General features: G+C 50.8%; 9 protein-coding genes across 9 annotated transcripts; 3 read left to right on the top strand and 6 right to left on the bottom strand.

Moving 5' to 3' along the window:
- Positions 1-575: 575 nt before the first annotated feature.
- J7T55_007904 (nadph dehydrogenase) lies at positions 576-5741 on the bottom strand (the record flags this gene model as incomplete). The annotated part of the gene is made up of 17 exons (XM_053131045.1): positions 576-617; positions 702-1046; positions 1230-2110; positions 2243-2295; positions 2368-2486; positions 2573-2613; positions 2750-2934; positions 3102-3307; positions 3409-3472; positions 3623-3696; positions 3809-3818; positions 3881-3930; positions 4315-4379; positions 4450-4535; positions 4853-4965; positions 5075-5570; positions 5629-5741. The coding sequence occupies 17 exons, from the start codon at positions 5739-5741 to the stop codon at positions 576-578; spliced, it is 2943 nt and encodes a 980-aa protein (XP_052990740.1).
- A 1255-nt stretch (positions 5742-6996) lies between these two features.
- J7T55_007903 (uncharacterized protein) lies at positions 6997-8511 on the top strand (the record flags this gene model as incomplete). Its single annotated transcript, XM_053131044.1, has 2 exons — positions 6997-7292; positions 7359-8511. 2 exons carry the CDS (start codon positions 6997-6999, stop codon positions 8509-8511), a joined length of 1449 nt encoding a protein of 482 aa, XP_052990739.1.
- Positions 8512-9000: 489 nt separating this feature from the next.
- J7T55_007902 (uncharacterized protein) lies at positions 9001-9972 on the bottom strand (the record flags this gene model as incomplete). The annotated part of the gene is made up of 3 exons (XM_053131043.1): positions 9001-9439; positions 9493-9769; positions 9843-9972. The coding sequence occupies 3 exons, from the start codon at positions 9970-9972 to the stop codon at positions 9001-9003; spliced, it is 846 nt and encodes a 281-aa protein (XP_052990738.1).
- Positions 9973-11890: 1918 nt separating this feature from the next.
- Positions 11891-13432, top strand: J7T55_007901 (uncharacterized protein; the record flags this gene model as incomplete). The annotated part of the gene is made up of 4 exons (XM_053131042.1): positions 11891-12211; positions 12333-12362; positions 12700-13083; positions 13205-13432. The coding sequence occupies 4 exons, from the start codon at positions 11891-11893 to the stop codon at positions 13430-13432; spliced, it is 963 nt and encodes a 320-aa protein (XP_052990737.1).
- A 238-nt stretch (positions 13433-13670) lies between these two features.
- J7T55_007900 (uncharacterized protein) lies at positions 13671-15802 on the bottom strand (the record flags this gene model as incomplete). The annotated part of the gene is made up of 3 exons (XM_053131041.1): positions 13671-15419; positions 15525-15665; positions 15734-15802. 3 exons carry the CDS (start codon positions 15800-15802, stop codon positions 13671-13673), a joined length of 1959 nt encoding a protein of 652 aa, XP_052990736.1.
- Positions 15803-16165: 363 nt separating this feature from the next.
- On the bottom strand, positions 16166-16465 carry J7T55_007899 (uncharacterized protein; the record flags this gene model as incomplete). The annotated part of the gene is made up of 2 exons (XM_053131039.1): positions 16166-16313; positions 16368-16465. 2 exons carry the CDS (start codon positions 16463-16465, stop codon positions 16166-16168), a joined length of 246 nt encoding a protein of 81 aa, XP_052990735.1.
- Positions 16466-17367: 902 nt separating this feature from the next.
- Positions 17368-17877, top strand: J7T55_007898 (uncharacterized protein; the record flags this gene model as incomplete). Its single annotated transcript, XM_053131038.1, has 1 exon — positions 17368-17877. The coding sequence occupies one exon, from the start codon at positions 17368-17370 to the stop codon at positions 17875-17877; it is 510 nt and encodes a 169-aa protein (XP_052990734.1).
- A 975-nt stretch (positions 17878-18852) lies between these two features.
- J7T55_007897 (HC-toxin efflux carrier TOXA) lies at positions 18853-21126 on the bottom strand (the record flags this gene model as incomplete). Its single annotated transcript, XM_053131037.1, has 6 exons — positions 18853-19002; positions 19079-19192; positions 19429-19750; positions 20026-20351; positions 20447-20851; positions 20929-21126. 6 exons carry the CDS (start codon positions 21124-21126, stop codon positions 18853-18855), a joined length of 1515 nt encoding a protein of 504 aa, XP_052990733.1.
- Positions 21127-22128: 1002 nt separating this feature from the next.
- Positions 22129-23996, bottom strand: J7T55_007896 (uncharacterized protein; the record flags this gene model as incomplete). The annotated part of the gene is made up of 5 exons (XM_053131036.1): positions 22129-22526; positions 22627-22709; positions 22762-22973; positions 23309-23595; positions 23846-23996. 5 exons carry the CDS (start codon positions 23994-23996, stop codon positions 22129-22131), a joined length of 1131 nt encoding a protein of 376 aa, XP_052990732.1.
- Between the last annotated feature and the right edge of the window lie 951 nt (positions 23997-24947).

The following is a 24947-nucleotide window of genomic DNA, read 5'->3' as shown; positions in this document are numbered from 1 at the left end:
AGCTGCTTTATTTTTGGAAATTTCTTCAATGAAAGGCACCTGGCTTCTATCTCGTTTGAAGGCAAATTTCGCCAGAACTTTGCCCGCCTTACAAGTAAAGTAGCGCCACCTGCAGGGCACATGCATGTGAAGGACGACATGCTAAATGCGGCAATGTTAAGTGGATGAATGAAATGACGATGTCTATGGCCGCAGGTGACCACACTTCTGTGGAAGTTGAGAATTGAGGATACTCGAGAGTTTCCGAAGACGTTGAATTCAATATCTATGCATAGTCATATATTACACTCACATAATTCAAAACGAGAAGAGGCCTTGGCAGACCAATTGAAAGGAAAATTCCTCCCTACCTACACACCTTACCATTTACCAGTTTAGACTTCTGGATAATTCTGTGGTGCATGAAAATGAACATCATCGAAGTATGATTCACAATGTAATGAAAAGCTATGACCTCGGTACAAAGATAGGTCTACAGTTTGTTGTGGTCTATTGTTTGCCGCCCCTCCAGCCCAAGAACGCCATGCAAGACTTCTGATCTAAACTGATCTTCGAGGTTTATCCGACTTCAAAACCTACAGCTGAGCCATCTTGGGTATTTGTGCTCCATACCAAGCCTAGAGACCGAAATGTCAGCATTACTTTTGAGGACGAGCCCACAGTTAAGCCCCAGAGCGTGACGGGGTATTATATAGACTTACACTTTCAGCGCCAGCACCAACACCAGGCCCAATCACCTTCGCAATCCATGGCACCTGGACCTTCTTCACATATAGCCTGGCGTCCTCATCCTTGACCTCCTTGTTGAACACGATGTTGTTGGGTAGGCTTGGGTTAAGCACGGCAGGCCGACCGATGCCAACGAAGTCACAGCCACCCTCGGCTACCGCGGCCTCCATGCCTTGTCTTGTCCTGAAGCCACCAGTGACCATAAGTGGGAGGTCAAGGAACTTGTGACGGATTGCTTTTGCGAACTCCAGGAAGAAGGCTTCGCGAGCTTTGGTCCGGTCGGACTTTTCTGCAAATGCTTTACCGCCGTCGATCATCTAGCACCTTGGAATCAGAACGTACACTCGAGGTATTGCATTGAAGCAGGCTTGGCAAGCGGACGATGGAAGGCGAAAATCAGACTGGGCGTAGAGAGAAAAGGAAGAAGAAAAAACCGGACGCAGCGGTTGTAGTGAAGATGGCATATGCGAAAGGGGAGGGGTTCCATGCATGACACTCACCACAGGATCTTCATATGTACCACCTGAGACCTCCAAGAAATCGATCCCAGCCTCCCGAATCACCTGAATTTGCTCGATGCAATCCTTCAAAGCCGACTCAGACTGGTGGTCGACGCTGTTAAACTTGATTCCAATGGTAAATCCCTTGGGCGTCACCTCGCGCGCGGCACGGATGATATCAACCACGATCTTGGCCGCCTTCACCGGGCTGCCGCCGTACGCATCCGTCCTCTTGTTCGACTTCGGGCTCAAGAATTGGGCCAGTAGGTAGCCGTGGGCCGCGTGGAGCTCGATGCCGTCAAAGCCCGCATCGGCGCTGAGCTTGGCCGCCCTTGCGAAATGGGCCACCACCTCTTCGATGTCCGCAACCGTCATCTCGCGCGGCGTGCCCATCACGATGGCCGACGCCAGCTTACCCAACAGGCCAGGCCCAAGCACCAGAGGAATGGCCGATGGCGCCACGTTCTTCGCGAACAGCCCTTTCGTCCCGGCCCCCAGTGGCGACTGCCGCCCGGGGTGGTTGAGCTGCACGATCGCCGGAGTCGAGCCCTTCGGACCCTTGCAGGCCTTTGCCCATGCCTTCCATGACTCGAGCTGCTTGACCTCGTTGTCGATGATGGACGTGTCCCCTGGTTGGCCAAGATACTTCGTGTCGACCTGTACGTTGCCAGTCAGGATCATGCCCCAGCCGGCATCTGCCCAGACGCTGTAGGAGCGTTTCATGGCATCGCTCGGCAGGTATTCCGTAGAGGAGCCAGCCATTGCCTCTGCCATGGCTGCCTTTACGAGCCTATTGGGCAGGACGAGACCCGAGGGCAGGGTGATGGGTGTGGAGATCTGCAAGTCCATGGTGTACCGATATCGCGGTCTGAACTCTCTACCTGTATCAAGATGTGGGCTGTTTTCCAAGACAGAAATGCAAGGTGAAAGGCCTTCCTGATGGTCGAGTCTACTGCAGCCACATTTAGCCGTTACGGATCAGATGAGGAGCACGACGAAGTTATAGAAATCACTTCCGACTCTGAAGGCCTCAAATTTGTTCAAGAAATCTGAGGATCGTATTTTGCTAGAAGTGTCGAACCCTGGCTCTTGTCCCATGTTGCACCGTCGCCGTCGTGGAGCCTCGGCACCAAATTACAAATCGGGGTTCCACGTCGCACAGCCATCCCTGCTGGTGAAACTTCTGCGGAACCACGCCAGGGGACGAATTTTCGGGTCGGCCATGATTGGGGCAATTTTACACTTGGACGCCGGCGACTTTCTGGGCGGGTCAATACACACTTCCGGGACGGGAACGGAGACATATTCAGTGCTCCAAGCTTTTCTCTCCACGCGAAACATACGGAATAGAGACGACAAAACAGAAAAATGAGGATCACATCGCCTGATTCGATCAGCCAACGAGTATCATGATCATCTATCCCCGTGGGCATCATCGTTACCGCCGATACCTATCCTTGCAAGCCATGAAGATAACACATCCATTGCGCTCCCGATGTTTAGAATCCGCGCCCGCATACTAGGCAAGCCAACAAAGCCGGTCTGCCGATGCCGTCTGTTACTCCTGGCGATGCGGCTGCCTCCCTGTCTCCGGGTCTGCGTTCTGTTGGGGCCTCTTCCTGCAGTCGCAAAAGAGGCTCGCGCACCTCTCAGGCCAAGGTTGTCTGTTGTTGCTGTGTTGCCAATGCCGCTCAGGGGATCATCTCTAATTTCTGATCAGTAATCTGGCTTTCGGCACTTGCTTTTCTTCTATGCCCTTTGCCCTTGCCGAAAGCAAGATTAAAGGTGATTCTCATTTGTACTATGAACTTTGGATGGAACCTGGAGTAAAGAGAAGACCATCCGGCTCCAGACAGGGGGTGGAGAACTCACGGCGGTGGTGGTGGACTTTCGAGGATGTCCGATATCGAGGTCCTGCCCTCCTCTCCGTAGTCCCTTAGAACGGCTCTCATGAATATTTCTTGTAATTGCAACATCGACGGCCGTTGGGCAGGGACACGCGCCGTTACCCACGCAATTGTCATGCGTAGCGACTGGTCATAGTGACTGTACTGATCGTCTAGAACATGGCCTCCGTACTTCGACGACAATGATTAGCTTCTTGGATAGACCTTTGCGAATTTCGGGCTGGGAGGGGCGACATGAACTTCAACAAACCACATGAGGTGGCTGAACATACAGTGAAGACATTGAAATCGTTTTGCTCTAGTCCAGTGATTGTTTGTGTGGTGCCAATTGGCGGTCTGTCGTAAATCTTCCGTGTGACTAGCATGGTCATTATCTAAAGCGCAACGAGTCTCTGTCAACGTGCTTAACTTCACTAAAGTTTCAATGGTGATTGTCTATGATTTCTTACAGTCCCAATCTGATACAAGTTCGTCCACCATCCATACCTGCCAGCTGTGTCATCTTGAGCGAACATAGTGTCTACGTCCGTAAAAGCGTTCCACGTCTCAGTAAATTGTTCCTAGACCATATGAGATGTCAGTCGACGAGGCTGGCAATAGACATATATATCCACATGGCAAATAATTTACCGGTGCGTGTGTGCCTGCGTTACCGGCCATCCTAGAGCATACCAAACGGGCACTGTGTCCATCCATTCAGTGTTATTCACCTTAAGGAACTATAGACGGGCATGATTCACTGACAAGTGATGCTCGCCAGGAGGAAATTGGTATGCGATTCCTAGATCTCCCATCTAATAGTGCATCAGATTAGTTTGCGTCAATGACTCCCACGTTTTCTTTCTGTTTCAAGATTGGTACATTGTCAATTTTGGAATTATGAGAACGAGACCTCTCTCACCGCTATCAAAAGCGCAAGAAACGGCAGTATCTGGGTCTCGAAACTTGTCCAAGTTTCTCTCAGGACGGCGTTAGGTCTTTAAACAGCAGGTGCGAGAATTCGGCTAACTTTGATGACACATTGCGTTCGAGGGAGTGAACAGCTTGATGTTCGACTCTGGACAAACATCCCCATCTAACATTTCAGGTTGCTACCGAAGTGAATTCACATAGTAGCCTGAACTAGTGCTTACTAGGAAGATTGAGTAAGTCAACTAATAAGAGAGTATGGGCCATACCTTGAAGACAGGCACCTGATCGTGTGGATGAATTCCGGGGTCTACATCATAATCGCCAATCATGACTGCGGTTCTAATTTAGCAGCAACTCTTCGGAATATCCCAGACATAGACTTGAGAAAGGATATAGCTTACTATTGCCACAATTTATATCCATGTTGATAATAGCATCATCGGGAAGTTCGACACGTCCATTGTTCTCCGTTGGAACCAATTCTTCGCTGAGCGGTACTCGGTCACCATGAGCAACACTGAGACCGAATGCCCAACGATCCGGATATGAGATAGCGACACATGCTCGAAAGACTTCCACTTTTTCAGCTTGTTGCAGTGATTGGTTATCAAGTTTAAACTCACGGCAATAAAATATTCTCCATAAGTCACCGCTTTTCAGCTGCACTTCCCTCTGCGAAATTTTGCGCAGAACCTTATCAATAGTACCATGTTTCCTATGAGGCCCGAATTAATATCGTCTCTTTTCCAGTTTTACGGGTTTCGCAGTATGGATCGTGCGCGGAAGGTGGGACACCTCACGAACATGAACTCCATCAGATACATATTATCAGGGTTTGTGTAGTCAAGATCATCGTCGATAACATCGAGGCCGCGGATGAAATGCCGTTGTATAATATGCCTTGCACCGACCAATCGCTAGTAAGAATTTGAATCAGCCTAGAAGATATGTGACCAGGCGCGGCGCGGCAGATGCGCGGTGTAAGGATCGTAGGACGCCATGTATGAATTGTACACCCTCACTCACCCTCATCCATTCTTTCTCCATGGCCATGCTGTCATCATCATCATCATCATTATCATGATCATCATCATCATCATGATCATGATCATCATCATCTTGATCATCATCATCATCATCCACCTGTTGTGGACCAACGCTGCTGTATTTCGCGACAACCTTCCGCGTTGTCCCATTATCGTCAACCTCAAATAGAACCGCTGTTCCTTGCGACCCCGCGCCGAGGATCTTGACGAACCGCAGACCCAAGGGCACCAATGCTGTCGCCAATTCATGCTTCCCGTCACGGAGCTCCGAATTCAGCCGGGCAGCGATGCTAGGATCCACGTCGCGGCCAGGAAGCAGGTGATAAGGGTGCCGGTCAGTCGGAAATGGCGTCTCGATTTGTGGGGTTGTTACCATGGGAACATTATATTGGCTGTAGCGCTCTTGGTGCGCTTCTAGGGGGAGCATCCACCATTGAGCAGCGAGCCCCATGTGGAAACACTTGAAATAATCATAGCTGTGGGATCAATTCTTAGCCGCAAGGGCATAATTATTGCTCAAAAGGTTAGACATACGTCTTCTGTATTTCAGCCCTGACGAGTGCTGCTTCATGATCCTTCATCTGCCGGCTTCCGCTTGAGCTCCCCATGGCTGAACGTCTTCCAGCGCTTGAGCGAGCGCTTGACATGGTGTGGCGTTTTAGAAATTGTGCACTTAAAACACCATTCAAGATGACCAGGATGAAAGCTTTAGTTTCAAAATCAAAAAGTCATGAGTAAGACAGTAAATGAAGTCATAAACCACCGAATCTTGTGTCAACGACTGTCGTAATACAATGCTGGGAAACTCAATGGGATTCTCAAAGGCTTCGAAGAATTCCGGAAACGGTTAGCTCATTTCAATTTCTTTCAAGAAAGGGACCTCAATGATAACATTTTCAATGATTTGGCTTTGTGCTATTGCCGAAAACGAGGCATGAGGTGGATTTAGATATAACATAAGCTCACTTGATTTACGATATAACAGGAGTTTTGGGACGCAGTTGCTAACAATCATGTCAAATTCGTTTAGTCTAGTGTTTGAAACATTACTTTCGTGGGGATGGGCGGCATCAGCTGTTTCACCGTAATACATGTCCAAGATAGCCGTAGTATCATGTCACTCATGTCATCACCTGGCTTCAAAATTACAAGGATAACTTGCAAGGTTGCAAAGTTGCAAGGTTAGCATTGTAATATCTGTGAAGACAGCGGCAACTTTGAAGAAGACACGTGCCAAATGCAATGAACAGTTATTACTTTCCAACAACGGCGAGTGCCAAAAGGGATTCCAACATGCTGACTATTCTCCATGGGAAAATGTTTGGCACCTTTTCAAGTACATTATGAAGTGACAAGTCTGACTTAGCTGGTGCTTTTTTTTTTTGGTTATTCCACTTTACAGGTTAGGGAGGCAATCAACAGTAGAACCTCAAAATTGAGCAGGGAAAATCATCGTTACCTTAGTTGTGCATCTTGGTGCTCATACTTCAAGTTTCAAACTTCTACGAATGCGTTGTCCATACCTTTGCCCGTGTGACTTTAGTTAAGGCTGGCATGTTGAATGTCCTCATCGCAGAATCCTGAAGTCGACCTTCCACTGGCTGGCCCAGTAGCAACTTCCCTTTGAGCACGACTTCTTATTGACACAGCGAGTCCAAAGGCTTTCGTACAAAATACAACGTGGGTAGTGAGTGGAAGTCACCAGCGACAGGATAAGTGAATGCACTGATCTTTTCAAATCGATTGCTCCATTGCAGAGATGCGCTCAATTCATCAACCGCCATCTTGCTTCACTGCGCCTTGCGTTCTTCAGATTATGTTCAGCTTCCAGTTGCCTCATCTTCCATTTCAATACTTTCTACCTTTATCAAGACAGACACGGCGACAACACTCCGCTTGAAAATGCAGCAAAATACAGAGGAAGGTCGCTCGATTCCCATGCGCAGACTCTCTGTGGCAGGCAGACTTTCTGCGACAGGCTCATCAAGTTGCAGTCAATCAAATGACAGCGAAGCGCCGCTCTCGGGGTCTCTTAAGGATGGCACAAGCAGGATGTTCCGCAACACAAGTCAAGCAGAGCATGGGCTACAGACAAAGCTCTTCAGAAATTTTCCGTACACACGCAAGCTGCTTGGTGCTGTTTCTGGAGATTCGGTATATCTCTGTGCTGCTTGGGCACTTGGGTCTCTAGCCGTTATGTAAGTATTCAAAGACAAATGTCCAGCAATACCAATGAATTCAACTAACGAACATTCTTGCAAAAGTGGTCTCATATTTCTGCTAACATTCCTCATCAAACCATCCTCCCTGGACCCCATCGTCCCACACGACTTCATCTCGACCAACCCCATCCTGGACAATGGACAACCGATAGGTGGCGAGCAGAAGTGGCTGCATGACTTTTCCCACTCAGTTAAGCCCAGAGCATGCCACTCACATAACGACTACTGGCGGCCCTACCCTCTTTTTTCCGCCCTTGCGGCCGGCTGTTCGAGCGTCGAGGCGGATGTTTGGCACACAGGTGACAAGAAAGACCTTCTGATCGGGCATGACGAGGCTTCCCTGAGGCCCGGTCGGACGCTGACAAGCATGTACCTCCATCCTCTCTTGAACATCCTCGATAGCATCAATCTGGGTTTGGGAACCCCGCACAGGGGGATATTCAGGACAGACCCGAACGCAACACTCGTCCTGCTAATCGACGTCAAGAGCGAGAGCAACGACACCTGGCCAATCATAGTGGAGCAGCTTTTGGCCCTGCGTGAAAAGGGATTTCTCACACGATACGGGGACGGCAGCCTTGAGGTTGGCCCCATCACCGTCGTAGGCACGGGTAACATAGGCTCCGACCGAGCGGTGTTCACCAGCACAAATGCTGACCCCAAATATTCCTTTGACGAGTATCACGACACTTTTCTAGACGCACCTCTTGCCTTGCTACCGCAAGCCATCGACATCGCCGACAACAACAATCCGGTCGCTGCTAATCAGGATGTTACAGAACAAACATGGTCCAACAAGACAGCCTACTATGCCTCGGCCTCATTCAGATCCACCATTGGGTCCGTGATTACAGGGTTCTCCTCATCACAACTGTCCACCCTGCGCAGCCAAATCAATGCCGCAGCACGGCTTGGTTTGACGAGCCGGTACTGGGACACACCCGACTGGCCTGTTGGATATCGGGACTACGTCTGGGGCGTTCTGGAGCGGGAGGGTGTTGGCATACTGAACGTGGACGATCTGGAGGGTGCCGCACGAAGGGGTTGGGATGCGACTGGAGGCACGTGGCTGCGTGATGTGGCTTGGATGATTGCCGTTGGGGTGTGGGTTGTCTCCTGTGGTGTCGTCGTCGTCGTGCTGGGATGGAAGCAGAGGCAGGTGGTAAGGGCCAGGTATCCCAGACGGTGTTCATGAAGGCTTTTGGTCTTGAGTGTGTGAGAGACTAGACTTCTCTGAGGGTACTCATTGAGGCCAGTGAGAGACACCACAACCGACACGGACGGATCTGATTTGTCGTTGTGTTTAACGACAAACATTCATAGAGTCTGTAGCTACATTGTCCTCCCACATCTAATTTAGAAATAAGAACGGTATCCCAATGGAAAAGTACTGCCTCAAAACTTGAAACCTGATGCGCCTCTGCGCCTGCCTTGCGGCAAATTAGTCCAAAGACGAGATACAAAGCTCGCCTTGTGATAATCAGTTGAACACGGCCTTCTCTGGTCCCGTTCCGATTCTTTAAATATCCTTCACAAAACTGCTAAACCCTCGCTGCTGAAACTTCGTGAAATTATCATTTGACCCGTCCTCCTGGATGGCATTAACCACTTGCATATTCATAATTCGCTGATGAGATGCCGTTTGTCTCCGTATTTCGCGAAGCAGTGGTGTCAACGACAGCTCTTAAATGACATGAGTCCACTTCGAGATATAGCCAAAGCTCATCCAGATGCACGCCATGCCTAGCACAAGTATGACGGCCTTGAAAATAGCATTCCTAATTTTCCTGTTGTTGCGGCCCCGAAGTCCGTGTTGGAAATCACTGATGGTGTTTGTGTAAGGGAATGGGGCCGCGGGGCGGTCTTCGCCCAGGAACTCGCATAGGGGGCCCCAGCCGTCGCCCACGTCGTATTCGAGCAAGCGCTCCGGTGGTACAAGCTCGCGGACGAGGTCGTAGTGCCTCTTGAAGACCTCGACGCCGCGGTTCTCAAAGTCTCCCTCGAACAGGCGGTCCCATAGGGTCACCAGCATAGGCCGGTAGAGCGAGAAAGCCCAGTCGAAATGGGAGATGACCTGTGAGGTGGGGTCTGTAATGCCTTGGTAAATGGTCTTGGATGTAGACCTGGTCTAGTCGTCAGCAAATGGCCAGTGTAATGCTGTGGTTGAGAGACTTACTTGTGCCACGACTCTGGGTCTCGCGTTGTGAGGATGACCTTGGCGTTTGGATAGGCGGCTATCAACTCTGGTGCAAATGCGGCAGCAGGCAGGTCGCACACAGCCTGGCAGTGGCCGAGGAGCTGGTCCCAATCCTCTTTGTCGAACTTGCCCTCACCATCCCACTTTGCTTTGATGGCCTGCATCCATAACTCGCAGTCGCGGGGTGTTTCGGTGCTGGCTGCCCGCATGTGATATGTCTCAAGGTACCCCAGTGACCTCAGAGCTGTTCGAACAGCTGGAAAAGGACCGTGTCAGTCGCTTCTACGGCGGTAAGTTGCTCCGAAGGTCAATTATGAACAAGAACTTACACATCGTTCCTGTCCGGCATAGACCGAGCACTAATACTTTCATTGGGACGATGCGCCTGCATTGGCGCCTGTCGATGTTTGTGCCATCCTGAACGAGAATCGGTGTCCCTTGCATCTCGAAACCGGCCATTGCGGGCGATTACTCGGGCTGAAACACCTCAATACACGTCGGCGGGAAGTATTCAGGATGACCAGGCGCGAATTCGCCTCAGTCTCAGGCCGGAAGATGCCGACGTCGTTGTCGCTTGTGCTTGGTCTTCCCAATGATCGTGTCTCCACGTGTCGTGTTTCTGTGTGTGATAGACCAGTTGTGGTGCGATTGGGAAATGATGGCAGAAGACAAGAGAATCGCTTCAAAAGATAATAGAAATGTTATAAGGATGTATTCAATAAACAGCAGCCCAGAAGCGAAGTCAGCTCTTCCAGCAATGGAGCTCACGAGACGGTTCAGAGGTTCAGGATGTCGTGATATCTGAGCTCTCAGTTATGGGCAGAGCGGGAAGCATCCCCCGGTCAGGGGGAGAAAAAAACGGCCATAAGCTGATCCTTGTGGGAGTCGCGGAACCGCCAGGGGTTGACCTGCGGGTTGGTGCAGGGGTGTTTAGACAACTGCGGCTAGAGGCACGCACTGTGCCTCTTCCATCCTGGGGTAATTTGTGTGGTGACATCTGGTGGCCCCCACCGTTCCTTTGCAGACCAAGGAGCTCCACTCCATGGGACACACCGTGGTATTGAACATCGTTATTGGTCAGCGCCGTTACAATCCACAGAAGTGGCCGGCCACGTCTGTGATGAATCACAAACATGATCTCGGTGGTCCGAGCTACCCAGTAGAGTCGAGTCAATGGAGAACGAGCCCTCTACGGAACATTTGCTGGATGTTGAATTTCCAACGTCGCGGTTGGGCATGACAAAATCAAGTATACCCTTGTTCGTTTGGCAGCACATGCTGCGGGTAAACTAGAATATCAGGGCAGGAAATATGCCATGACACTGAGTGATTTTATTCCATAATGAGGTAGGCAACGCCAAGATGACATGCTATGTGGCATCGCCTTGTACATGTATCCAGACTGAAGATCCGGAGAACTCTTGAGAGTGAATTGGAAAAACGCCCACTAAGCCCTTGAGTCCTCAATTAACTACTCTGGCAGTAGCTATGTATATGCGGTTAGCAGATAAGTTGTGTCTGCATTGACTTCATGTAGACAGCAGCAGAAAGAGGTGGGAAATCATGGCCGAAATGGGAATTGCTACCATATCTGCGTCTGTTCCGAACAAGACTCTAGAACTTACCTCCCGCCATTATCGCCTCTTCTATGGATGGCGAGGGAGACAAACCATCGTCATTATGCCTCATAGTCTACAAATGCACTGTTGACTATTCGGTCTTTTCCATAAGGCAGGGTGGCGCATTCGTGGACATGAAGCTTGTACATAAGCGCGTGCATCTCGCAGCCCCCTGCATCCTATTTGCGCGCATTCTTAGAGAGTCATTAATTGGACAGCTCATATTTCTATGGCTGTAATTAAGCAAGAAACATGCAGCGATCTATCAGAAATCACCATCAGCTTGCAATGGACAGTGTTGAAGAGTATGACGTGCACGGTATTGGATAATCAGACCTGCTTGTGGATCCCATTCGCGCCGGACTGATTGTCAGCCCGATTTCTGCGGACCCACGTGCTTTGAACCGACCTTCCGCTGGGCCAGAGACGGAAGACACCCACTCTCAATCTCGAGGTACGTCACTTGTACAGTTTAGAAGGTAGAGTTAGTCGACGTCCTGCCCCTTCAAGATGATTTCCGCCCTAATCACAGACCATTGGGAATCTTTCACATGGCTGCTTCTTTCCCGCCATCTACGTATGGGCATGACTATTTGATTGCATCTGATAACTCAGAATCTCACATTCTCGGGATAGAACAAGCCTTAGTTATACCAGGCACGACGTGAACTTTCAAGATATGTGACATGCTCGGCCACCAGCCTTTTGATCATCACGGCCCGTCACTTATCATTTCTGTATGAATTCATGTTCCCAAAATGATACACAACGACAAGGAGTCACTTCAACCTTTCCTGGATGAAGAGAACGACGCGCAAGATGGCTCCTTCGAGCTTCCGGAACTCAATACCAACAGCCAGATATCGGCAGGCGGTGGCAGAAATTCGTCGCCATACGATTCAGCAGACGAAGAGGAGCTATCAGGGGGGAGACGCACCGTCGAAAAGTCCCAATTGATCTCACGAAGGTCATGCACCCGCGCTATTCTCTTCATGCTCGGCGCCCAGGTCTTCAGCGCTAGCATGAACGTGAGCATCAGGCTGCTGGAGAACACCGAGACGCATCTGCACCCACTCCAGGTCAGTATAGACTTTTTTCCTACCACTACTAGAGACAAGAGGAAGGCACACTTGGACACAGAAAGAAATGATTAGCAAGATCCCTCTTTCGTATGCTATTTTGACACTGCCATCGTCCCAGATCCTGTTTGTCCGCATGAGCATCACCACGGTAGGCATCACGGCCTGGCTGTGGAAACAGCAAAAGGCCAACAATATCTTGGGAAGACCAGAAAATCGAAAGCTACTACTAATGAGAGCCATGGGCGGATTCTTGGGAGTATTTGGGCTATACTGTGAGTTCTGCCCTGACCATCTCGTCCCATCTTGTCTTGCTCGCTACCTTGGGCAGCTTGTCCTTTTATGGTCTTCCGCAGCTGACACCCAACCAAAAAGATTCCCTTCGCTACCTCAGCCTCAGCGAAGCAACAGTCATTACTTTTACGATGCCCCTAGTAGCTGGGCTAGGAGGCCATGTATTCCTAAACAGCCCTCTTCCGCGTGTACAGGTCATTCTGTCCCTGCTCTCTCTATCGGGCGTCGTCCTGATCGCGGCGCCAGACGCCATCCTCCCTTGGTCGTCATCTTCCAAACCTGTACCCACGCCACCAGGGCTTACCACAGACGAAGCTACCGCCACAGTAATAAAACGCTTGCAAGCCCTGGCCGTCGGGCTCCTCGGCGTCTGCGGTTCCGCTGCCGCATTCCTGAGCATGTCGGCCCTGGGAAAGGCTGAGAACCCACTGACGGTCGTGAATTATTTCGCTGCTCTGTGCACGGCCGCCAGTCTGGCCGGGCTGTTCGTGCTGCCAGGCCTGGGTGGCTTCCGCGTGCCGGGCGACTGGTGGGAGTGGGTGCTGTTGTGCTTCAGCGGAGTCAGCGGGTTCCTCATGGTGCGTCTTTCTGCACTCTATCTTCCGTTATGTCCAAATGGCAATTTATGATTGCGATTCCCCCCCTTCATAGTCTCCAGATATTCTATGCTGATGCTGATGCTGATGCTGATGCGTGTAGCAATTTCTCATCACCCTGTCCCTACAGGCCGAGAAGTCCCTCGTTGCGGTGAACATGGTCTACACACAGATCGTCTTTTCCCTGGTCCTCGATGGCGTCGTGTTCCACATCATCCCGCACGCCGTGTCGCTGTTCGGATGTACCCTGATCGTGGGGTCCGCGGTGCTTCTGGCATGGCACAAGACGAGGGCCCAGAGGAAGGCCGGGAACATTGAAGATGGCCCCTGACGATAACGTATGCATAACAGACCAGAATATAGACCGTATTCGGGGTCCACATCTGAAATGACTGCCAGTGGCCACCATGATGGTATCTAATTACTGCATGATATCCTCGCCAACTTCAACATGGTTCGACGGCTTCGCTGCGAAGCCTATATAACTGCCAACATTAAATGCTTCCGGGGCGACCTTAAAGCCCGAAGAATGTATCATTCAGAGAAACCCCGCAAATATGCTCTCTACTCTAAAGCACAATCTCGCTCTCCTCCTTCCCAACGGGTTTATAGCCCCTCGCCGAAGCCCGCCAGCCTCTGCCCCGACAAGCAGCCCGCTTCCAGACCCACCACGCACAAAGCCCCAGCCCGAGCAGCGCAAACACATGCTCCACGAGCCCAAGCACACCGAGCCCGATCTCGCCAGCAACGACCGGCCCCTTTCCGCCGTCAGCACCAGCTACAATCGATCCCTCCTTCTTGTCACCAAGGCTCTCCACAAGCGGAAGCACATCCGCATCAGTCATTACCTCAGGGAAACAGTGCCACTTCCCGCAGCGGCCCCAGTCCTCCTTGGCAGGGACATACGTGCGCACCTTGGAGCTGTTGGCCAGTGATCTGCCTTCTGCGTCGAGCGCCTCGGCGAATGCCCACGGCCGTGCCCCGCCAATGGTCATGTTGGTCTCGAAGCCGGTGCGTGGCCACGTGCCGGCCCACTGGAAGTCTGCATCGTCGGGTGGCGTGGTGGTCTGTTCCGAGACCTTGAGCAGCGAAACGTGGAATTTGTAGCTTGCGGTCCGTGTGTCGCCGTTCCATGAGACGTACAAGGTCATCAGGGTGTTCGGGGTGCGGGCGTAGGTCCAGAGGTCTGGGCGGGTGGCTGGCTTGCCTTCCCATTGTATTGGGGTAATGGCGGTAGTGTTTGAGTTAGTACTGGGGGTGGCAGTGTTGTTGAGCGGGTAGAGAAAGGCGCGGTAGTTGTTTGCGCTCCATGTGAGGGCCTCAGATGGCGGGGAGGGAGATTGTGCCGGAAGCAAGTTTGCAAAGAAGACAGGATTGCTGTCGCCTTCGGGCGGGTACTCGGCGATGGCGCCGTGGCGGCCGAAGTGGGCTAGGACGTGGCCGTTGGGGAGCAGCTGAACGTTTCCCATGCCGTTGGAATCGATGTACCTCTTATCTTCCTGCCCCGTGATATTGAACCCAGCTGCCCCTACCGGGACCCGGCCGTACTCGGATAGCTGTCTTGCGGACATGTCTCGCATGTCTAGCACCACGACCATGGCTCTGGATGGGTTGTTCTTGAGAGTTGCACCGTCATTATTGTTGTTGAATAGCGATATTATCATGCCGGAACCATTTATGTCTGAGAGGAATCTTGCGTCGTGCTGCCGGGTGAAGTTGAAGCCGTCCAGCTTGAACGAAGACTTCGCTCCTCCGAGACGCCAGATGATGCTCCCGTCAAGGTGCGAGACGAGCATGATTGAGTCCAGATGACGCGCCGAGATCAGGTAGTCACCTGTAGATGTCTTATCCACGCTGTTCAGGTGCACAGGATCCCATGACCGGTCGGGTGTCTGGCCCTTGTGAGCTGCGATAAACTCCTTGCGGCTGGGGTTTTCGTTAAAGTCCAAGTGCTCTGATGCACACCATTGGAAGGGGGTTCGGTTGTCGTCAGTAAAGAGGGGAATGTCTTCAAAGCACGAGTCCAGGGTCCACAGCGCTTCGGTGAATCGCGGCGGGTATGTGGTGATCAAGGCTGTGTTGTCGGATGTCAAAAGGAACTCGTGGAAGTCGACGCCGGCTGGATTATAGGCAGACATGGTGCGCACGATATTGTAGGATGAGTCCATAATCACGCCCATGCCGCCGCCGTGGGTTCCTCGCTGTTGGCCTCGCCAGAAGCATAGGTGAGGGGTGTTACGGTACTGGCAGACGTACAGGCCATGAACATCTGTGCTGTCTGCGCCTCCAGCGGCGTTGATTCCGGACCATATCAGAGTCTTAGATGAGCGTCAGTGTATGAACCATTGTATTTTGGGTGGTAAGTGAACTTGTGTGGACACATGTAGAGACGAAGATCGTGAAGCTGAGAAGGTTAAGCTTACGCCATTGGTATCAAAAATATACGGTCCAGAGTCCGGTCGATATTGGCTGCTGAAGGAGGGCGAGACGAAAATGTAGCCCGGTGTGGCCCGCTCGCGGTCAGCAATGAGGATGTTCAGTCGTGGCGGCCGGAGATCCGGGCGCTTCGAGAATTCCAGTCAGTAAGCGATGTGGAAAAGCACCTCATGGAAATCAGGCGGCGTGTACTCACGGAATAGTAGAACGGAAGCCTTCCATACCCAGGCCAGTACTCGATGAGCGGACGCGGACGTTTGGGCATGCCGGGCTCGGCTGGAGTGGTACGGCGGCGGCAGGAATGATACGCAAGTCACCTCCGGTCCCGTGGGTTTCGCCTCGACGATACCGTGCCGATGCCGGGAGCTATCCGATGAATCGCTTCAAGCCCTGTCTTCGAGAAGAGTTCAAATGTCGCCAATGATCTTCCAGATACACGCTGTTGGCCTCTAACCAATCTGTCTCTTCGACTTGAGTTCTTTGAGGATGCGTTTCGCACGAGGGTGGACTTATTCGGGATTAAAGTTCAGTCTCCCACGGAATGATGTTTGTTTGTGAGTTCAAGATGGGACGGTACTAATGTGGATGAGAGAAGGGAACAAATATCGAGTTGTAGTCCAAGCCAGGCTCAAACGCCAATGTCAGCTATGGGCTGGTGTTTTAGGATGGCGATCAGACGGGGGCCTAGTGCGGCGCCCCTGGTCGCGACCAAGGTCAGGGGGTGTTTCGATGTTTGGGAGTGCCACGGGCTCACGAAGATCTTCTCAAGCGATGTACTGCGTTTTTCGAGAAAACAGCCTCAGTAAACCTGATTGCCATTGCATAAGTACCAGATGGCGTCCCAGGATGCCACTTTCAACCGGTTCTGACGCCCGCACCCAAGACTTAGAAGACCTTGGCTGAACTGCGCCAAGTTCGCCTCATACATTGCTTGTGTTGTGCAGTATGCTTGACTCGGAGTTCAAGTCTTGAGATTACGATATGCCGACCAGAGATCCAAGATCGAGAAATGGTCAATGCAGCCTGTCTTCGACTCTGTGATCGGAGACTACTGGATCAACTAGATGAGAACGAGAAAAACAGCGTGACCATTTCCGTAGGAGTTCCAGGTTCTTTGTGAGAGGCACGACCTCACGTCGGTTGGCCTTGATCCTTTTGTGTGGTTCTTACCAACAAGCAGTGCGCTTCATGACCAAAAAGCTTCCCATATGGCTTTACTACCGACTCATTCTACAGTCCATATTTGTGTACACCTTGCAGTGGCGCTCACATTCAGGAGCAGGCCTAAGCAGACTAGGTCGCCAATCGGCTAGTGCGAAATCCTTGTTTTACAGGGGCATGGTCGCAGAGAGGTCGTCTCTTGAAGGCTCTTCACACTCACGTACTGCTCATTAAGAGTCCAGTCGTATCATTCGCGACAAATCATGAAGTTGTGATGCTCGATCGATGATGATAACGATTGAGCGTGCGGACATGTGTGATCAAAGAGCTGCCAACCTGCCCAGCTGCCCAGCTGGTCGCGGAACTCAGGGTCCATCGGTTGAAGGTTGGATTACCTCAGGGGTATCCTTGCCCTGAGGCAGGGGCCTGAACTCAGGCCCGTCTCCGGAAGAAGCCGGCGTCACTGTGGAGAGCTTCAACCTCACCTCATGACCGCAACTGCTTCTCGACCGCAAAGCAGACAAACGGCGCTCAGAAACCATCGCAGAAAACGCAGAAAACGCTAAATTGAAAATTCGGAGGTCTATTCTCACAATATAGAGTACAGGATTGCAGAGAGCACGTGTTAGACAGCCACACGCGCCAGCTACAGCTACACAGGCCGTCGTCATGGCCCCTCAGCAACACCAACAAGCCGGCCGCAGTCCGTTCCCAATCCTCTACCGCCTCTTCTTCCTCTACATAGAGCCAGTATCCGCACTCGTCGGCGCCTTCTTCGCCCATTTCCGCCAAAGCGACTACCTCCTTCTAACCCACGCGGCCTCAGCCCCTGTCCTTGGCCCTATCCCGACTGGCACCTCCATCGTCTTGTCCCAGTTGGCGAATCTTTACCTGCTATTCGCCCTGAACGAGGCCCTTGTCCTCCGTTCCACCTCTGACCTACGCGTCTGGAAGACTGTGCTGTTCGGGCTGCTGGTCGCTGACCTGGGTCACTTGTGGACGGTCAGAGCGCTTGGGCTGGATGTGTACCTGCCATGGAATTTTACCCGGTGGAATGCTATTGACTGGGGCAACATCCCCTTTGTGTATCTAGGTGCCAGCATGAGGACTGCTTTCATTGCTGGCGTGGGCATGGGAGGGCCAGGGAAGGCGGTTACTGTTACGAAGAAGCGGAGGTAGTCTGAACTGTTGGTCGCTGCACAGTACATACTTGATATATGTTGTTAGACCAACAGCAGGATGGTGTTTCAAATCCTGGGATCATCTAGAAATCCCTACCTCCAACTTCGTGATCTGGTGCGGTCTACGACGGAAAGAGACTTTTCACGAACAATAAATGTGCAATTTTCTACGAATTCGCATGGCTTATTACGCACTGGTCTGAATAACTTTCTCGGTCGTAAGGCACCTGTACCGGTTCAAGGCGACAGCACCCGTCTTTGTGACCAGAAGATGGGTACAATGGGAAGATGAGAAAGAAAACGCCGGACTCGCGGACTTCTCTTAAACCTCGAACCAAACAGTATTGTATTGTCACCGAGTAGCCCACCCGTCCACGACTGAGTTCAAAGACACAGATCGAGACAATAGGACCTCTTTTGAGTGCTGTAATTAGATTGTCTGGAGAGAGAGAAGTGCCCGGGAATGATCAGTCTTAAGTTATTACAATACCTATTTGTGTCCCGTTGAATCCAAACTGTAATTTCATTTATAACTTCCACGTTTTCATCCTCTTCTTTTTGTACAATAGTAGTCTCCCCCCCCCCCCCCCATAGTATTATACATTAATTAAATCATCCATTTGACTTTTTCATCAATCAGTTTCCAAACCATTTACTCTTTTTCAGATGTATACTTTTAAGTATATAAATAAAGTTAATATTCATTGAACATCATGTTAGTCTCTTTAGTTCTTTGAAGTCTTAAAGTTAAAAAATCTCTCATTAAATCGAATTGTCCATCTTGATCCTATCGAGCTTTCACAAAGACGATTTTGGAAGAATGGTATCAAAGCTATACGCTCGTTTCTACCTGAACAAGAAGGTGCTACAGTGACTTGATTCCCTCCCTTTTGTGGGCGCAATTGCGCCTAGAACTGCGAGCCGTCCACTGGCCATATTAGTATTCCAATAATCAGGATTTCCAGCCCAATCACTACACGATCGTTTGTTCGACACCATTCTTTTCACTGGTGTCTGCCGTTCCGTCCGTCGCCTTTGCCGGGCTTTGCTTACTCTTCGTCGAGATCCATTTGCAGCCAAGCAGCAGCACGAATGAAATGACTGGTGCGGCGGCCGGAATGTACTTGATGACAACAAGTTAGCATTATTGACTTTTTAGTAATGTCGGACAGCTGATGCTCTAGGATGACAGTGCTTACCCAGACTTGGGTCACAGACTCGCTGTATTCATTTATGACTACCGGCAAATCAGACGCGCTCACAAGAGAGCGTAGGCTGGTAACGCCGGAGTCAATGATTTCTTCCACCACGCCCTGTGAGAGGGAATTGCTCAAATTTGCCTTGAGCCTTTGATTGAAGACAGTCTGCCCTACGGCCATAAAGACAGCACAACTGGTTGAGATGACGCATAGTAACGTTGAGGAACCTAATGGGACTAGGTCCTGGGGTAGGGACGATTGCATAGCAAGATGTGACTGTTGAGCAATCCACTGTTAATATTGTTGGGCCGCACTGTAATTTTCCGGAAGACTTCAAATCTGCCACTCACCAAATTAGAGGCCAGAGAATAACCAATGCCACCAAATATCTGGTAGCCAACCCAATGAGACCCCGAGATGCTGGGATAGAGCGTCGTTAAGAGACCACCGCCGATACAGACCATTACTTCGGCGAACAATAAGAAAGGGTTCCACCAGCCCAGCTGAGTCACCATGGCCGAACCAACAATTGCTGCAACGACGTCCGAGATGACTGTTGGGAAGAAGTTCACGCCACTTGCTGTCGGAGAATTGCCCAATACGCCTTGAAACCAAACCGGGAGCCAATATATGACGGTTTGGAATGGTCCGTTGATGAAGAAGGCTGCCGCACTGTTCAACATCTCAGGTCAGCGATTTAAAATTTTTGTTCGGAGTTCATACGAAGCGAATTGCAATATGACGATTGTCAAGAAATCTGGATTCATCATAGAGACCTTGCAAAAGAAAGGTAAGAGAAGTTGCTGGCTCATTCTCACATCTAGAGCCAAATCTGGATGCACAAGGAACAAACAAGCTCACAGCTGAAAGAAGAACAAGGAAATGCCAAATTTTCACTTTGGGATAAGAGAACAAGACCGGACGAACTAAAAAAGGTGAATGCCTACCACAACAACGCTGGATTCCGGTTGATGGTCCAGAATCGCGGTGGTATCAGCGCATCTTCTCCGCGTATTGACGTCCATGAGACGAAGAGGATCATGGCGACCCCGGCGCCTACGAAGAGACCAATCACAACTGAAGACGACCATGTGTATTCAACGCCACCCCACTGGAGTGCAAAGAGTAGCATGGTGACTGATCCGGCGAAGAGACCAAATCCAAGCCCATCCAGGCTTTTGAGTTTGTCTGTGATTGGTTTCTTCTCGGTATCAGCTACCTTAATGTGGACGAGGATGAAAAATATTACAGCGGCGGCGCCTCCAATGGGCAACTGCTGAATTCATTAGTATCAGTTGTGCCTACTTTTGTTTGGAACTCTTTCTCTTATCTTCGCACGTTGATATAAAAGCACCACCGCCAGCTAACGTGTTGGGTGAGGGCCCCGGCCAGAACAGGCCCAACGATACTCGCTATGGAGAACGTCGAACCCATCACACCAGTCCACACGGCGCGCTTATGCAACGGTATGACTGTGGCGAGGATTGTAAAGGCGCCGGCGAAGAGCCCAGAGGCGCCAAGGCCCGCAATAGCTCGACCGGCGATAAGGCTATGCGATGACGGCGCGAGAGCACATACGAGGCTTCCGATTTCAAAAACAAGTAGATAAAGGAGGTAGGAAATCTTCTTTGGAAACAAAGAATACATTTTTCCAGAAAGGGGCTGGCTTGCAGCCATTGCGATCATGAAAGCCGCGCTGTACCAACCAATGTCACGAAGGGAGTTGAACTCGGCCGTGATGACAGGGACGGCAGTCGCTATAAGATTATAGTCCTGAAAGGTGGTCAGAACGTTGAAGTCTTCTTGCTCGTTATGGGTGTACAAGTCATAAAAGACCTGTGTGAACTTACCAGACCGATGAGAAACGTACAGAGGCAGATCGAGAAGTGAGTCAGAACCAGTTTCAGCCCTTGAATCTCGTTCGCAGGGTCAATGTCATCGGTGATGTCAGTCTTGTCAACATTCTTATTGGAAGCTTTAGGTTCCGACTTGGAAATGCTCTTCATTTTTTCAGGTTTTGTGTCCGGTGCGGAACTGTTGGTATCCATGTTGAGCTGCGGCGTGGTGAGGCCTTGCTAGTAATAAGTTGAGACCAAATTCTGGACAGACGATGAGCCAGACAATGGACCGTGGGCAAAATTGGATGAGAATCAAAGAAGACACAATTACGCAAAGGAGATAGGCCGATAGGGGACCTACCTGAGTAGTGGTCTGGAGGGCAATTGATGCGCGGTCTTAGCTCTCTCGGTTTTCCGCTCTAGCTGTCTAGACGCAACACTGGAACAGCACCAAAGCGAGATGAATCGATGATCCCATAATAACCTTGAATGCCCCCTTCTGTCATTGGCTGATGCATTTTCTGAGAGAAAAGACGGACAGGGCCCGTATATCACAGTAAAGCAAGAATGTGAGGGCCAGCGTTCGATCCGTTCAGATAGATGTTGAAAACACAGTGCGATCAAGTAACTACCATCAATGTACCTGATATTATTAACAACTCAGGTCACAGCCGTAATCCTCCGGTTGCGAAAGGTTACCAAACACAGAAAGACCTAAAACTAGTACTTTTGGAAATTTCCGCGGAAGTCTTCTCCGGTCGACACTACATGGAAAGAGTGTGATATTCTGTAAAATGGTCAGCAAGCCATCTATGCAGGCATCAAGCTCTGCGCCATGATGGCTTGATCGGTCTGTCGATCGCCCGTTCCTGTGTAGCACCAATTGACTTGTGTCACACATGTTGGAAACGAATCCTTTGTTAATATCCGTGTCACCTTCTGCTTACGGCGTAGCAAATATATGCAGACAACAGTTCTGACAGGGACTGGAGCCAATTGCCATGAGGATCAAGGGATTAAAGGCGGGCGACGGCCGCAGCGGGAATCCGGCGAGACTCCGGCGGACACATGCTACATCATGGTGAACAGTCGTGCTTGTATCTCTGGGAACATGCGATGTGCTTACGGTGTGCGTATTCATTTACAATGCACATGGAAAGCTCGATTCTCGTGGTACATAAAATGCTACTCACTATGTTCACTCTGCAGTAATTATTTGCTGACCACTGTGATGCCAGTGGTGACGGTGATTCCGCCGGCAGGCCTGTCCATTGAGCTTCCCGCAACAGAAGGGTGTTGCTTCAATTGTCCTTGTTCATCTGAGACAGCGCCTGTATTCAGACGACCATTTTCTGCCCCATCTTGATGGGTCAACTCAACCTGAGAGTCGCTTGATGGGTCGTTGCCCCTCTTGTTGCTAGTTCTTCCTCCGGAGCTCTGGGATCCGCGGGGACTTCTGAGGCTCCTTAGACTTATCACAGACCGTACACTCTGCACGATTGATTCAGCTGTGCGGCTGTTGAGGAACGGACCATAACACGGCAAGCATGCTGCGATGATGGACGCGTTTGGCTCGATGATCTTCCAAATAATGATGTCGGCTTGGAGGTCTTCGGATAGGGTCGATCAGCCAGAGTTACACAGGGAGAGGGGGTGATGATAAAGGGGCAACGCGTCTTGCGGGGGTCGTGTGACAAGAGAGTAACTTACAAATGTTCTCGTCCGGGTCGGAGTCGATGATAGCAAGAGACTCTTCCAGCAGAACGAGCCGGACAATGGAGGCAACACAGCAGCTGTAACCCGTCAGCATTGAGGGGGTTTTCCACAAGGCATGCTACTACTGACAAGATCCCAAGCCAAAAAATCATTCCCACTACCACTTTGCGCTGGGTAGGCATATGCAGGCGTGAGATGACAGGAATCGGGAAGCACAACACGACAACGTCCAATCCGAGGTTTGTCCCGACCTGTGCCAAGCCCAACGCCGTTGTGTCATAAGGCAAGGTTGCGTGCCCTGACCATGGCTCTGAGATAGGCCGTGCATCCGTGAGCGTGAACTGTGCGACGAACCTGTCAGCATGAAAATGTAAGGAGGACAGCAGCCCGAAGTCTTTCATAGTGCGGGTAAACTTGCTGCGAAGAACACAATGCCCCAAACAGAAATCAGGGCGATTCCTGTCCAGACGCATATAGCGAAAGTCCTGGTGGAAAATATCCGTTTGTAGAACAGAAGAATCGCGATTTTGACTGCAGTCTCGGGGAAATTGAGGATGACTGAACACAGCCAGATTAACTGTGTAATGTCAGCAAGACTCCGGCGTGTGCTCACCTGGGATGTTGATCTTCCAACGATGCCAGCAAATAGTTACACTGACAACCCGAGAGCACTCACAGCAAGGGAGTATTTAGTGCCAGTGACAGCATCTATTTTGTAGCGATTGATTCCGGACCTCGCGGCAACCACCCAGACCACAATGCTCAATGGCAAAGTGGTCAGCCAGGAGATAAGAAGCCAAATCTCGTCGGAACGAGTTACCTTGGTAGCATTGCGACGGCGAGCAATGACCCGCAAATAAAGAGCAATGGCTGACAGGACAGGAAAGATAGCGGATACAACCACCAGTCCGCTGGTGGCAGCCGACGCGGTCGTTGGCATTTGTGATGGACAAAACGGAGCGGCTGTGTGTGGCCGGTACGATCAGTGCAGGCGAAATGAGTCTCTCAGTGTCGTGAGGCCGAAGAAAATCAAGTTGAAAGCTCTCGAATGACCAAGTAAGCATGACAGAAAATCGACGTCGATCACTTATACCGCGTGAAGGGCTTGCCGAAAGACAGCCTACTGTACATTGGCGATGCTTAGTGTGCAGTGTGTGTGCGAGGCTCCACTAGGAATGAGGCCTGGGGTATGGGAAGGCGGGCGGAGGACTACCTGCATGGTGTTCGTGAACTTCGGCCCGGAACATATCGCACATTAGCGCCTCATCGCACACGGTTCCAATGTCGGAAGGCGGCAAAAGTACCTGCGGCATGTTATGCGTGTATTTCAGCTCGGGAACGAGGTGGACGTTCTTCTGGCCCATTGTAATTTTGGTGCCTCTCAGATGGAACCTCCGTGGACCAGTAATGACGAAGTGTGGGAAGACCACTTTTCAATTTTGGGCTGAGAGCCCTCTTTTCCCTGCGTTGCAACCCAGGTAATGTTGGACTATCCTAGCATCTGCAGGTTGTCGATGGACCTACCTACGTAACCACGAGATTACATGCGACGAGCCCGGTGAGCGAAAGATAGACGTAGGACGACATCACTGTAAGCCGTGCAGCGGTCCTATCATTCTGCTCCCTCGAGAGCGGGGAATGCTGGCGTGTAGTGGTGTGTGATACAAAGTTCCAAGTTGAATGCCAAGAACAAGTGGTCGCTGGCCCTGTCCGAGATGTCAGCTCTCCCTCCTGCTCTGGCCTGACCTGCTCTACACCCATTCGACCGTCCGACACCTCTGGTTGTCCAGCGGGGCGAAATTTGGCTGCAACGAAATTTCTGGTTCGATTGATCCTTAAATTTTCAGAACATTGAAAAGTTTTTTTCAAACTGGTACCACTAATTTCTGCACGGGGCGATGACTTACTCTCGTGTGCGTGACATGGTTGCTTTCAACAAATGCGGCATCGAGGCCTGGTAAGGGCGGAAGCTCACATTTGCTAAGTACGCATGATTCTGTAGGAACCGTAGAGTTTGAAGGAACTAGATCTGGCTTGAGAAGAAAACCATCCGAAAAGTTTGCACCGTCCATTTCGGCAATGAGACATCTTAAGCCTCCAAAATCAAATAGTTTTTCCTAGCGCATTTACCAGGATATCACCATATATATCCTAGTTCGAGATCATACGGAGACTTGAGAATATCGAATGTCGCTGGGTTACGCCCCCGCAGGCCAACAGATAGAGCGTAGTATATGGCAACATCTTTCATATCTCCACATGTTAGCATGCTATCTGATTTGTGCTTGTTTACGGCGTCATTGTTGTCGCCACTA

Source organism: Diaporthe amygdali, assembly GCF_026229845.1.
Source record: "Diaporthe amygdali strain CAA958 chromosome Unknown NODE_25_length_736740_cov_64_583793, whole genome shotgun sequence".
In the NCBI taxonomy this organism is placed as follows: domain Eukaryota; kingdom Fungi; phylum Ascomycota; class Sordariomycetes; order Diaporthales; family Diaporthaceae; genus Diaporthe; species Diaporthe amygdali.
The sequence above is the reverse complement of the archived record's forward strand: the minus strand, read 5'-3'. Positions and strand labels throughout refer to the sequence as shown.